This window comes from Haliaeetus leucocephalus, unplaced genomic scaffold (assembly GCF_000737465.1).
Source record: "Haliaeetus leucocephalus isolate CR32 unplaced genomic scaffold, Haliaeetus_leucocephalus-4.0 Scaffold0, whole genome shotgun sequence".
NCBI lineage: Eukaryota > Metazoa > Chordata > Aves > Accipitriformes > Accipitridae > Haliaeetus > Haliaeetus leucocephalus.
Window position 1 is genome coordinate 21,107,249 of NW_010972436.1, and position 13,482 is coordinate 21,120,730.

General features: G+C 38.7%; 1 protein-coding gene across 4 annotated transcripts in view; it reads right to left on the reverse strand.

The window, feature by feature from the left end:
* RBM33 (RNA binding motif protein 33) overlaps nt 1–13,482 on the reverse strand; it is a 105,644-nt gene that overhangs the window by 91,790 nt on the left and 372 nt on the right. For all 4 annotated transcript variants that reach the window (XM_010585908.1, XM_010585900.1, XM_010585892.1 and 1 more), the window contains exon 2: nt 3,360–3,438. In XM_010585908.1, coding sequence (XP_010584210.1) covers nt 3,360–3,438 — 79 coding nt within the window. The remainder of the gene's footprint in view (nt 1–3,359; nt 3,439–13,482) is intronic.

Here is a 13,482-nt window from a genome sequence, read left to right on the forward strand (position 1 = left end):
TAAGATTTGGTTTTATTTCTCATTACACTACTCTGCTTTGATTGGCAATAAATTAAGTTAATTTTCCCCAAGTTGAGTCTGTTTTGCCCGTGAGGGTAATCAGTCGAGTGATCTCTCTCTGTCCTTATCTCAACCCGTGAGCCTTTTGTTATATTTTCTCTCCCCTGTCTACCTGCACAGGGGGGGAGTGATAGAGCAGCTGCGTGGTGCTTAGTTGCTGGCTGGGGTTAAACAACAACATTCTTTAAAAAAATATTAAACATTTGGTCAATAGAAGTAATTGCATATGTATTCTAGATTTTTAAAAGCTTTGGCTTATTACACGACAGTCAAAAAAAATAGCACTAGCACATAAATGAAGCTCAGAACAGAAACTAAAGTGTTTCACAGAACGCCTCTCAAAACCTATTAAAACATTCAGCGTCATTCAATATTTTCATTGATAAATTAAAAGAAGAAAAATTACCGTTAGTAACTTTTTGAATAAACATAATAACAGTGAGAAGGTCCACTTTACTATGCAGGCTCTCTCAAGCTTCTTTTAAAATAGCCAAATCTGAAGAGGAGGGACCAGAATTACCAGATCTAACTATTTAGAAAAAAAACGCAACAAGCCAGATACTAAAAGATCTTAGGCTAGCTGAGAATAACAGACAAAAATGAATGGTTGCAATGTGATATCACACAAAGCCACATAAAATACATTAAACTGGAATAAAAGTACACATCTCTGATAGTTCGAAGGCAACTCACCCTCATTATCAAGACACAAAGGATTTTCCAAATCACAATTCCAGGAAATTAGGGTTAAGATAATCTAAGAGTTCCCTGCTCTCACAAGAGACGAACCCATTTCCTCCTCTTCCCCAACTTCCAATACTCAACATTCCCCTCACTGAATAAATTCAGCTCACCAAATGAGCAAGAGATAATAAAGACAGACAACAAAAAGTGGAAAGTTTTCTGCCAGTGTAGAGAAATGAATAATCTCAGAGAAGGGTCAGAGCAAGCGAATTTCAGCAAAAGTCAACTACTAAATCAGCCCTGTCATCTCACAGCATAGCACCAGAACTGCATGTTTTTCCCAAAGCCACGCTTTAGGCTACTTAGAGATAAATGTATAAATTAACAGCCCGTGATAAAGACGTCAGACTGGACCTTTCTGGCCTCCAATTTCATGAGCATGCCTCATTAAACACGAGCAGTAGCAAGGACACAAGTGTTTCAGGAAAAGAATTTGTAAAAAAATGTAATGGGAAAAATTCTCCAAGAACAATGTTACATTTGTACTCCCAAATAGCAGTGGCCTGCCAACTCTCAGTTATCACCCTCCAGTGTTTGAGAAAGGGAAGAGATCTGGAAATTTAAAATTATTTAAATGACTGGGGGATGGGACTCAGTTAAGTAGCAACACTGCAAGAGTTGATGGTTGATCAAGACGTATGACTAACAGCATAACCCCTTCACCCTCCCCCACAAAAAAAAGTGATTTAGGTTGCAAAACAAAGCATGAAGGATTAAAAGTCTACTGGGTTCATTCAGGCTTTTTTCCACCTTCACAAAACTGTGTCCTGTACTGAATTAGGCCAGTAGTTAAAAAAATTCAAGCAATTATATTAGGCAACAATATATCCATGTACAGCATTTGTAATTGCCCAGACAGCCATAGTACTTAACACTCCCAAAGACAGCTTGGCAATCTAAAAGAATTAAAAATAATAATTAAAAAAATCATAAAATTCCAACACATTCAAATAAAATAATATTCTATTAGATACAGTTGTAAAAAAAACATTTTCTGAAATGATCAGCAAGATGAAACTCTGGAATCTCCAGCACTGCACCTGAAACCACTTCCCTTACAATTTCACTAAAGAACGAACAATATGATTTTTGATCATCTATCTCAAATTATATGCAGCTAATAAAAAACACAAAAACTTTTTTTTAAAACTGAATCCTTGTGTGCTTCAAAGTCTCAGCTTAGCAAAAATACTCTATAACCTTTCTCAAGTCCTGTAAAAATAACTATGCCACATGGAGCTCACCATTGGCAATAAGCTTACAACTTCTGATACAACAGCTGTTTGACTCCTCCAAATTTTCTGAAGCAATAAAAATAGGACAGCTAAAACCAAACGTGACCAGCCAGCATCTAAGAGCCCACCTATTAATACCATGAAGTCAGCAAAGGCAAAAAGTTCAGAAAATATTCTAATACAAAGCATTTTGCCTGTAATATTGGCTTCAGTATTTCTGAATACCCAGAGCTGGGGCTGGGAGGCAGCATGGTACAGTGACCCTGCCTGAACAAGTTATTTTAATTACACTCTCAAACCAGATCAGTTCCTTGATGCAGTTTACCATCCAACCCACAAAGAGCTGTGCTAGCTTGACAGAAAGCAGACACCCCTCACCAGCATACAGCAGAACACTGTATACTGAAGCTATTGTCCAAATTCCTTATTCACTCTTACTCACCTCCTAGAGCAGTGAAAACTACCCACTTAACCTAGCATGGAAGAGGAAACTACATATATCATCATTCCAGAGGCGTTAGAGTAGCTGATTCACTCCAAGGGCTCAACTCAGTGAAAAACTACTTGGAGTAAAATTTGTTTACTACAATCACTTGAATGATTATTAGAAAAGACAAAAATCTACTTGGAATGGTTTTTTCTCCTTTTTACAGTGAAAATCACTGGCAAAGTCTGAACAAGTCTCTTTATTACTAAAAAGGAATCATTAAAAAGTGAAAAATTTTCTCCCCAAAAGAATAGACAAGTCTAGCCAGCAGCTAGATTCAAGTCTTTCCCAGTTAGAGCACCTTCAAGTAAAAAAACATGTTCTTTTTCTCCCTCAAAATAACCAAGTTAACACATACTTCTAAATCTTTACAAAAGTCGTATTTTTCAACAGAAGCCCATACTTAAGCTCCATTACTCTTCCCCAATGTAAAACTGAAGTAAGAGTTTGAGGATAAGAATTTAAACGTCAATTTAAAAAAAAAAAAGTTAAGTTCGACAAATTCAAGTACTAGCAAAAATCTGTTTAAACCACCGAGATCTACTAAATATTTAAAGGGAAAACCAGCACATTAATTGCAAAGTTAATTACAAACCACAAATACTTTGTATTTATCCAATTTTAAATGATATCTCTTCATAGTACTCTCTATATTCATCAAGGCAAGTATATGTTTGGCACAATCTAACATTGGCTGACACATGCATAAAACCAACATCTTCCTTAGTATCTAAATGTGCGCTACTCAACGTTAGAATCCAAAATGCCAGAATGGGAAAACAGAGCAATGTAATTCAGTATACAGAAACTAAACATGAAAACATTCTACGTACCTGTCCCAGTCGTCATCTCCAGCTCTTCTTCTCCAAGACCTTTCTGCACCAGGCTTATCAAACTGATCAAAGTCATCATCTGTAAAGAAGGTGATTACATGAAATAATTCTTACTTAAAGGTTTTTGAAGCAACCACATAGGTGGGGTTTTTGGGGGGAGGGTATTGTTTTTCAGAAGATGCAAAAATACCTTTTTTTACTTCTCATGTTAACATGAGGAAAACAGATAAATACCAACATGCTTCAATAATAAAAAACCATAATGTACTATATAGCTTTCCCTCTTCTCACTATGGAGGTGAGGATGATCCAAGGAAAACAGATAGAGCATGAGATAAATCACTAGAAAATTTTGCCAACAAAGGTCATTCCAGAGACAGGAGCTCCCCAGAAATACATGAAATTGAGGTGCAGTGGAGGTGAAAGGAACCACATCTACCAGATCTCTGCTTGCCTTGTGGGCCACAAGCTCATCTACCCACATTGAACCCGCAAAGCCACTTTGAAAATAGGAGTAAACCTCAGGTCAGCACAAGGCAGGAGAGTAACAGCAACCCAAAACAGAACAGGGAAGTCAGGTGTAATACACAGTCATCTCAACTGGGGCATTAAAAACACTAGAAGTCATTGAAGCAGGTTACACTGTGTGCCTAAGCACGTACCTGCCTTCCAAGATAAAACTGGTGCTCCATATATTTGTCTCAATAAGCACCCTCACTTTAGCCTATCAAATCACAAATTACTCTTGCATAGCTTAGTTTGCAAATGACAATTTTGCTACTTAAAAATATTAAATCTTCCATTTATCTGCAAAAGAAATGCAAAGCTCATCTGCTCTGTTCAGACATCCAGATGTCCCATCATCTGTAAACTGGAAGCACATACCTTCAGAAACACTCAACCCTCCCTCTCCCATCCTGTGGCTACAGCCCAATAGAGAACGCACACCTGACTGTAGTGTCTTTTCACACATTTTGATGACTTTTGTAAGAGAGAAAAAAAAGGCAAATAAAAGTTATGCTCAACGCAAGGGGAAACTGCCTGCAGTTTAATGGACTGCAAAATACAGGAGGTTGAACAATCCAGTCCTTGCAGTCTGAATTGGTGATCACTAAGATGCCATATATCCAGTCTTTCTCCTGACTCTATCTGCACTCAACTCTTTGACCAAGTACAATGCCAAAGATCAACTGGTTTTTTGTGTGCGTTTGGCGTTTTTTAATGGACTTTCAAATCAAATCTGTCTTCAGCTCCATAAACTCAATCCAGTATCCTTTAGTGAATATTCTCCACATGCAATGACAAACCTATTCACATCCTACTTCATATAATCAAAACACAGGTGTCAGTGACCAACAGAAATTTAAAAGGAGGTAAAAACATTAAAAAGAGAAAATTCAGTTCTTGCAATGTCACTAAATTAAGAGCTTTCAAACGAGAAATTTCAATCATAAATAGCTATGAAAATAAGACTGGTCAGTATGAATCACAATGCAACACAAGCCAAGTTAGGCAACTCTCTTGTTTTAGAACAGTAAGTAAAAACAATTCCCCTTGATCAGGTTCCCCCCCCCCCTTTACTGCCTACAGCTACTTTTGTATTTTAATTAATCTTCTATATTCAAACTAATTTACATGGGCTAACACCATTGAAACAGTTGTTTTATGTTTCTCTGCTCAAACACCTACATATTGCAACCTCCTTCTACTCCAACTCCTTTTTTCACCCACAGGGGAAAGCCAGACATATATAAGCATTTGCTATCTTCATCTTGAGCACTAAATTATCCAGTTTTGTGGTCTGAAAAAAAATGCCACCTTGCTCTCCTTATGGTCATTAAAAACCATGCTGCAATGATTATCTCAGTGCATTGCTGTTTTAAGGGCACAAATATCCTTCACTGTCATTGTTCCTACAGCTGGACTGCAGCAATCCACTGACTTGATGTAACCACCTCCAAAGATGTTTTGTTTTGGTTAGGTTTTTTTGTTTCATTGGGTTTTTTTTAAGGTAATGCAACTGGTTTTACAGCAACCCAGATTACAAGCGTCCACATTATTGACTAACACAGCTCAAGACAACAACCACCATCAGGAAGCCAAGAACTTCTTTTTAAGCTATGCCTGCTTGTTTGCAAGATATATTTTTTCATGCCAGGCAACACTTTAAGAACTATGGAGAGCTGTATTACAAACCAACACCACTTGAAGACAAGATCTTAGCTCTTCAGCACACAATTCTTACACAGATGGACATTCACATCAGCCAGGTTTAAATCTAGACAACACAAAGTAACATGCCGAACCCTTTTTCTCTGTTGAGACCTCTCTACAGCAAAAAGGAACACTCTTCAGTACAATTCATAGTACTTTTCCAGGCCAGATATTAAAGTTTCACAGCCATAAAAGTGCTTCAACCTAGTATTACTGCGAGTGAAGAAACAATACCCAAAGAGGGTCCAAGTTCCTGCCAAATTTCTAGTGTAGAGCTGGACCCTCACTCAGCCAACATCATAAACGTTCACCCTCCATTCAACCCCTCCAAATTTCTCACATCCTAGTCCTTATTTATGAGCAACTCCTACCAAAATCCAAAGCTGAATTACATCCATGCAAAGCCCTTTTCACAAGTCCCCTCTAGCAGGATGCATACAAAAGCCTCAAAAATGACAGGTCAATCTGTGTTTGGTGACTGCAGCTTATAAGAACTGCTCCACATGTGTCCCCACCATCTCCCCATTCTCATCTCTTCTCTCCCTGCCTCATCACACACTTATGATATAAAGATCTTTGCCAGCTTTTCTTTTGTATGCTTATTTGTTCTGTGACAGCTGACACTGACAATGAGCATTGCAAATTATGCCATTTTGACATTAAGTATTGTCAGAGCCCAAAGCAGGTTGTAGAAAAGGAGGTCACCACAGTCACACATCTACAAATAAATTCATTGCCAGCTTCATCATTTGTGAAATAACAAGCATTGCAGTGGACACAGGCCTTACACCTGCAGCGCAATGTGATACCTAGCAAACCTCAGAGAGGCACCATTTTTTTTCCATTTCTGCAACTACACATATTTTCATTTTTCTTTTACCTGTGTAGGCAATAACATTGGAAAATACCAGTAAACAACAATCAGCATAACATTTATCAGTGTTTCTCCTTAAGAAACTCTAAATCAATATTTGTGTCAAGCATGGTTAAGTGCCTGTAAAACATTAGCTTGTACAGAAAGAAGAACATTGAGCATCAGCAGAGCACAAAACCACTGACAGCAACAGCCAAAGATTATTTTTTTTTAATAATTCTCAGTACTACTGTGTGGGAGGTGAGGAGCAAAGAAAGAAAGGGAGGGGGTTGATCCACGAACATAAGCTTTTTAAGCAGGAAAATGTCCACTGTAGGAGTTGGAAAATGTTTTGTATTTCTCCCAGCAGTATCAGTGCAGCCTAGAAAGGTAGTCGTACATAGCAACTGTTGCTAAGACATGCAATGCAATGGCTATGGCTCCGCATTTCAATTCAAGGCTCTCATGGCAAAGCTCACCAAGATGTGTGCACATTAACTGAGTATCATCTGGAAGATCCTGACAGGTGATCACTAAACACACTAAGCCCCCTCTCTAACTTCCAGGCAGCACTAGAAGGAAAAAAAACACAAGACCTATCAAATACCAGAAAAGCACTGAGTAAGTAAGCAAGACAGACCAGTTATACAGGAAAATGAAAAAAATAATCCAACACTTGGCTCTTCCTACTGCAGCTCTAAGAAAATTGCCATTACCAAAGTGACAGAGAAGTTGCAGGATGCTGCAGAGACTAATGCTGCCTGTTTTTTTAGCCAGCCTGCCTCACAAGGCTCTGGCCAGCTGTGAACCACAACAAGTACAAACACAGCCAAACACACTTGGTTCCCCACACTAAAAGGTTGCTATTTGCTTTATATTTACCCTGATGTAGCATCAGCAGTGCTATAAGCAGTTCTATGAAGCTTATTTTTTGGTTTTATGATATATGCCCAGAACTGTTATCTTTTTTCCTGCTTAATAAGAACAGATCATCCACACTAGAAATCCACAAAATACAAGCCTCATTTCCTCTTTGGCTATGCTGACGGTAGTTTCTAACTCTGTGGACACCCTGTCAATACAACCTTCACTAATCATTTTTCTATGTAAAATGGAGGTCCTAAGCTACACAGTCAAGTCTCACAAGCGTAGGACGTGAATCAGCAGGAACACTGCAGAGCTCTTAACATCTTAAAATGGTATCAACGTAGCCTAAAAAGGTAGTCCTACATAGCAACTGTTGCTAAGATGGAGTATTTTACTGTACTGAGATGGCCAAGACTTCTAGACTAGGAAAAACATTTGATGACTGCATCATTCATCTTCCTAGAAATACATCTGCACACTTTCTGGAACACCAACCACATGCTGTCTCATAAACCTTAACAGTTCAAAATTTTGTATTTTGTTTCGCTTCAATATTACACTATCATGAATATAAAACATACTATTAGTTTTAGGCATTGAAAAAGCATTGAAGATTTCTCCTTATCCAAAACAAGATGGAGATACCACAATGATCAAGTAGTTCAATGGATTAAAAAAGTATTACGCACTGCTTACCCAACAGGTCTTTTAATAAAGTAACTAAGCTGCACTGCTTTTGGCAGAACAGGTAAGGGAGCTATTCAAAAGAAAAATAAAACTAGAGGAAAAAAAGTAATTTACCACATGAAAAAATGCCACTTCTCTATGTTTAGATTTAATGCTGAACATTACAAGTCCATCTTGATCTATCCCATTCCCCAATATCATATTTAAAACACTCAACTTGACAACTTGACAGCATTTCAAGCACAAGTATCCAGATTAAAAACAGCTTACCAGCTTATCTTACATAATAGTTTATTTCTACAGAATATTCTTCTTCCTATTTCATTACAAAAGGTTACACAACACATAGGTATTGTAAAGCCTCAATTTTCAGAAACTGAGCATACCATTTAAAAACAGGCCTATGTATCTGCCTAATAGTGAACTGAATTTCAGTATCTCTTGCTATGCGATACAGAAGAATAATAGGTGTCATGAGGAACAGCCGTGTCTAAAACATAGGCTGGCAAAGTACTATTAACACCAGTTGAATGAAAACTTCTGGTAACAAATCATGACAGCATCTAGCGGTAGAAACACAAGGTCAACAGGAACTCCTGAATCTGAGTCTGTGATGTAAACCTAACACATTAGGAAGCACACTATAAATCCAGTTCCATCTATTACAGATAATCAAGCTCTCTACCCCATCATAAAAATCACATTCACTCCTACTACTGCATTACACACAAGAACACACATGCACAAATACACCACATCATGTAGTCTTTATATTGGTAAACAATTACTCATAGAAGCCTTAAGTACTGGGTGACTAAGTATAACAATGTAACAATTGCATAACATGTTCCTCAGCTAGTGTATTTCCTGTTTTCTTTCCAAATTACTCCTATTGGATAGAGTTAAGCTTTCTCAAAGAAATAAAGTAGAAAAATTAATTTCTGCAGGAGATGAGTTCTTTTTACCCCAAAACCAACTTTTTTTAGAGAGTTTGTCATGATGCAAAGCAAGTCACTAGCAATAAGCAAGAGCAGAACTAATTAAGATATGCTGCCTGGAACTGAAGTTCTCTAACTGGTGCTTGAAAGAAATAGTTGGGTTTTGTTTTTTTTAAATAAACTACATCTAAACGCAAAACCACCGAGCCACAAAAAAAACATTTCCGAAGTCTGCTTGGATTTGAAAATGTATTTGCTTTGGAAAAACATTTGAAAAGTGTCATAGTCCTTGCCTCACAAATGCTGAACAGCAACAGAAGGCCAAGTTTAAATGAAATCCACATGAACTCAGTTCCCAAATGGCTTTGGATACTGATGAGAAACTGCAACTCTCCAGCATCTTTCACAGCCACCAAAAGTTATAGTTAAAACTGAGGCTGCATTACAGCAGAATATAACACAGGACCAATCCCATTACTTACTTGGAGGTTTTTTGGTTAAGTCAGTGACAACCATCATCTTAAATTATTCTGGAAAAGTTCTATGTAACCTAAAATCTGAGGTTTAGTATTTGACACAATAAAGCATGGTTTGGCTTTTGTAAAAACAAGTGATACTAAGGCTATGTTTAATTTAGACGACCTGAAATGAGAGAACATTCAGAAGAGCGTGACTTTCAATGAAAGCTTGCCAAAGAAGCACAAAGACATTAAAAATTGCTATGCTTTAAAGCAAATCTGCCTGCCACAAGCTCATTCAAGTAGTAATGTTTTTTGGCACTAGTCCTTAGCTGGTACAATAGCCCATGATCATTATTTGTATTTCATGAATTGTAAACTCTATAGGCCTTTGACACTTAGAGGAGTTTTAGTGCGTTCATATTCCAATATAACTCTAAGTTATAGTGACCTGTTGCATCAGTCCACCTAATAAAGCAGGATGCAATACTCACAGAGACCAAAATACAGCCAGCACTCCTCCCACTTTCATCTGGGCACAAATGCAGAATCTATTTCCAGTCCCTGTATGCTGCTGCTGAACAGCATGAAGCACGACAAATTCAATTGAATTTGTCACACTGGAGAATTTTTACTACATCTTTGAATTGGATAGTGACCCACAACACAGAGAAAGGTGCCTGCTGTGCTAGCAGTATAAGCTTTTTTCCAAATTTTATCAATAGCTTCATAAGAGGTTTTTAAAGCCACTACATTGCTGAGAGCACAACAGCAGCCTCAGATAAGTTAAAATGAAATTAAACTGGTGACAGCTTAAGTTCAAGCTGGAGGAATAACATAACAGGCTCAGAGGTAGAGAAACGCCCATTCAGCTACTCTTGGTACAGGACTTCCAGCAGGAATATGGGGTAGACATGTATAGATGGGGCCTTCTTCAGCTCCTCCTCCACCCCATCCTATCATGATTCACATCCCAAGGATATCCACAGCTCCAAGTCTTCTAGACCACTGAAGTTCATGAGAAGTGAATTAATCTGAAAGGAAGAAAACTTACAATAGTTTTCCCTTACTTCAGTATGGCAGACAAGCGAGATTAGAAGTGCTCCTTCCTTTGTTTTAGTGACAGTTTGTTGTTTACCCTGTAACCATCTCTCCCTAAATGAGATTACTGCAATCAATTTACAGCTAGATTTTAAATACCAAGAAAAAATTTCAGCATCTATACAACACAGTTGTTAGGTTACACTATAAGCAGATGATCACTAAATCATAGAACAGCCCAGGTTGGAAAGGACCTCAAAAGACCATCTGGTCCAACCTTCCATGGGAAAGGGAGCCTAAATGAGATAGCTTATCTAGCACTCTGTCCAACTGCATCTTGAAAACCTCCAGTGATGGGGACTCCACCATGTCCCTGAGGAGGTTGTTCCAGTGACTGATTGTTCTCACTGTAAACAAAATGTTTTTCTTAATATATTCAGTGTGAGTGAAGCCTCTCCTGATGCAACTTGTAGCTGTTGCCCCTTGTCTTCTGCATATGGCTCCTCATGAAGAAAGGGTCTCTGTCTTCTCCATAGCTGCCCTTTAAGTAAGATGATTTTACTCAATATTCAACATGTTTGCTCTGGTTCTGTTTTTATATGAAAGTTTGAATCAAAGTTTGGAAACCATTGTCTTAACCATATCAACGGACTAATGAGCAACTATAAGCCCTCAAAGTCCCTCATCATCACTAGCACAGCCACCTTGAACTTCTGTGTTTCAATACAGCCATTCTAGAATTAGAAGCAAGTTGGAAAGGAATTTGTGAAGTAATATGAAACTGTGAATCACTTGCAGAGACCTCACAGACCACCACTTGAAAACTTTCCAGTTTATGTTTGTGAAACCTATCACCAAAAGAGTCTTTACATTTATCCATAGAAAGCTTAGCTGCACCAATACAAGTATCTGGTCACAAGAGTACATATGAATACTTTATTCTTATGAATCAAGCCAGTATTTCCCAAGAGCCTAAAAAATTATAAATGACCAATGAGTCCACACATGCTGTCCAACAGACAAATCATCTTTCTTCCACCCCACCGAATATATTTAAACGTTCAGCCAACATAGCCATTTCACACTTCATTTTTCAGCCCTGCATCACATCCTTACGAAATACTTAAACTTTAATCTGCATCTTCAAAGCCAAAACTATGTGTCAACTGTTACCCTGCAATGCCATCAAATTAACACTCCATTTATTTTTCCAAGAGCTATTTCGTACTACTTCACCAATCATTAGAGCCATTTTATTTTTAAGAAAACACTGAGGTGCTGTTATCTCCATATTTTAAAGTCTTTCCCTCCCTCCCAAAAATCAGAAAACTAAACCCAAAACATTAGTTCCTACACTTTAACTGACTAAAAACATTTAAGCCAAATAACCACTTAGTCCTGGGCTGCTTTCCCATTTGTCACCACTACTAATTTTGGATGGCAGTCCCTTTCCAAAAAGGGTTGCACATACCATTTCTGTAAGTTCTAAGCTTTTTTACTGGGTCTTAAAAGTGTATTTAACAACTCCAACTAGGAATTTTCCTTGACTAGTCATACAGACATAAGTGTGTGACACCTCTGGGTTTCTTCATTCAGGCAAGTGATCATGTAGACTAAGCAAACACTTTATATGGGGCAAGGATCGTATTTAATTGGCCACCACTTATTGATGAGCACAGTGTTAATGCTGAACAAACAACTGCTTGTGCCCACTTAATACAAAGGGATCCTAATTCATGGTTAGACACAAACAGTACTCCACAATAAAAAAAACTAGTTTTGAAACTGCAGTTTCACCACTTAGTTGAAGGTTGTCTGCTGCATACACCTTTCTACGTGAATGCATGCCCATTCAACTTGCAGCAGAGTTTTAAACACAGGAACCAAAATGCTTTAAAAGTGACACTTTCTTTAAATTACTCTGCCCTCACACTACTACAAAAAAACTTCCACAGATAGAACATGCATGCAAAGTTCACTTCCACATCACACATAAATGATCTGAACCACAGAAACTAGCACTTAAACACTGCAATATATTTAACACCATTAAAACATTGCCCAAGATATTAAAATATTTACTGTTTTACCACTCAGTGCTGTCCTTCCTAGCCTTCTTCCCAAACTCAACTCCTAAATTGGGGAATTTCTTTTTAACATTTACTTTTACTAGGAAATTTATTTGTGTTTATGTACTTTGTTACCAATTAAGCTAACAATGAACAGTCTGACCACTTAAGTGAGTGATCATGAGGACAAGGCAAATTCTTCTCCCTGACACCTACTTACAGAAAAAACAGACTAAAATCATCACAAACTTTTGTGCAGACAAGGACAAGTGGGTCAACTGACAACTGTGACCAGCCTTTATCAAAACTGTTATTCCTAGTGAAAGCAAGGCCCACAGCACCAGAAACAGACATGTTCTCTGAACTCTCTCTCTCTCTCTTGAACACCCCAGTGTGACCCCTGCAAGTCTTTCTTTTAATCACTCAACTAAATGTTCTCATTTTAAAATTTGATTAATATATCAGTCAGAACCACAGAGGGGTTTGAGTTGTCATTTAAAATGCTGTGAGAAGTGTCCTTAGTCAAGAAGAGCAGCAGTGGCACGCCTGAGAGTCCTGGGGTCAAGAACTGACTTCATTTTACACTTTCCAAGCGAGACCTTCTGCTTCTGGGCAGTCTGTAAAATAAATTATAACTACTCCCCAGATGAGAGACAAGTTATTTAAACAGGTCACACACTGTAGCTGTAAAAACTATGGGAATGAACGGCTCTAAATGAACGCATCCATCCCACCCAGAGGTCCCGCACCTGCGCTCAGCGATGAAGCTGTTGCCCCTTCCCGGCCCTGCCCCGGCCAAAGGGAGACGACAGTTCCCATTCGCAAGAGAGGACCCCTGGGGCCTTGCGGTGCTCCTGCTCCCCCCCGGGAGCGCGGGGCCCACCCGATCCGCGCCCCGCCGGCACCCCCGAGCACGCAAAACAGGCCGCCCCCGCCCAGGCGGGAGACAGAGGCCACCGCCCCACGAAGGCCCCGCAGCCCACGGCTCCCCTCAGC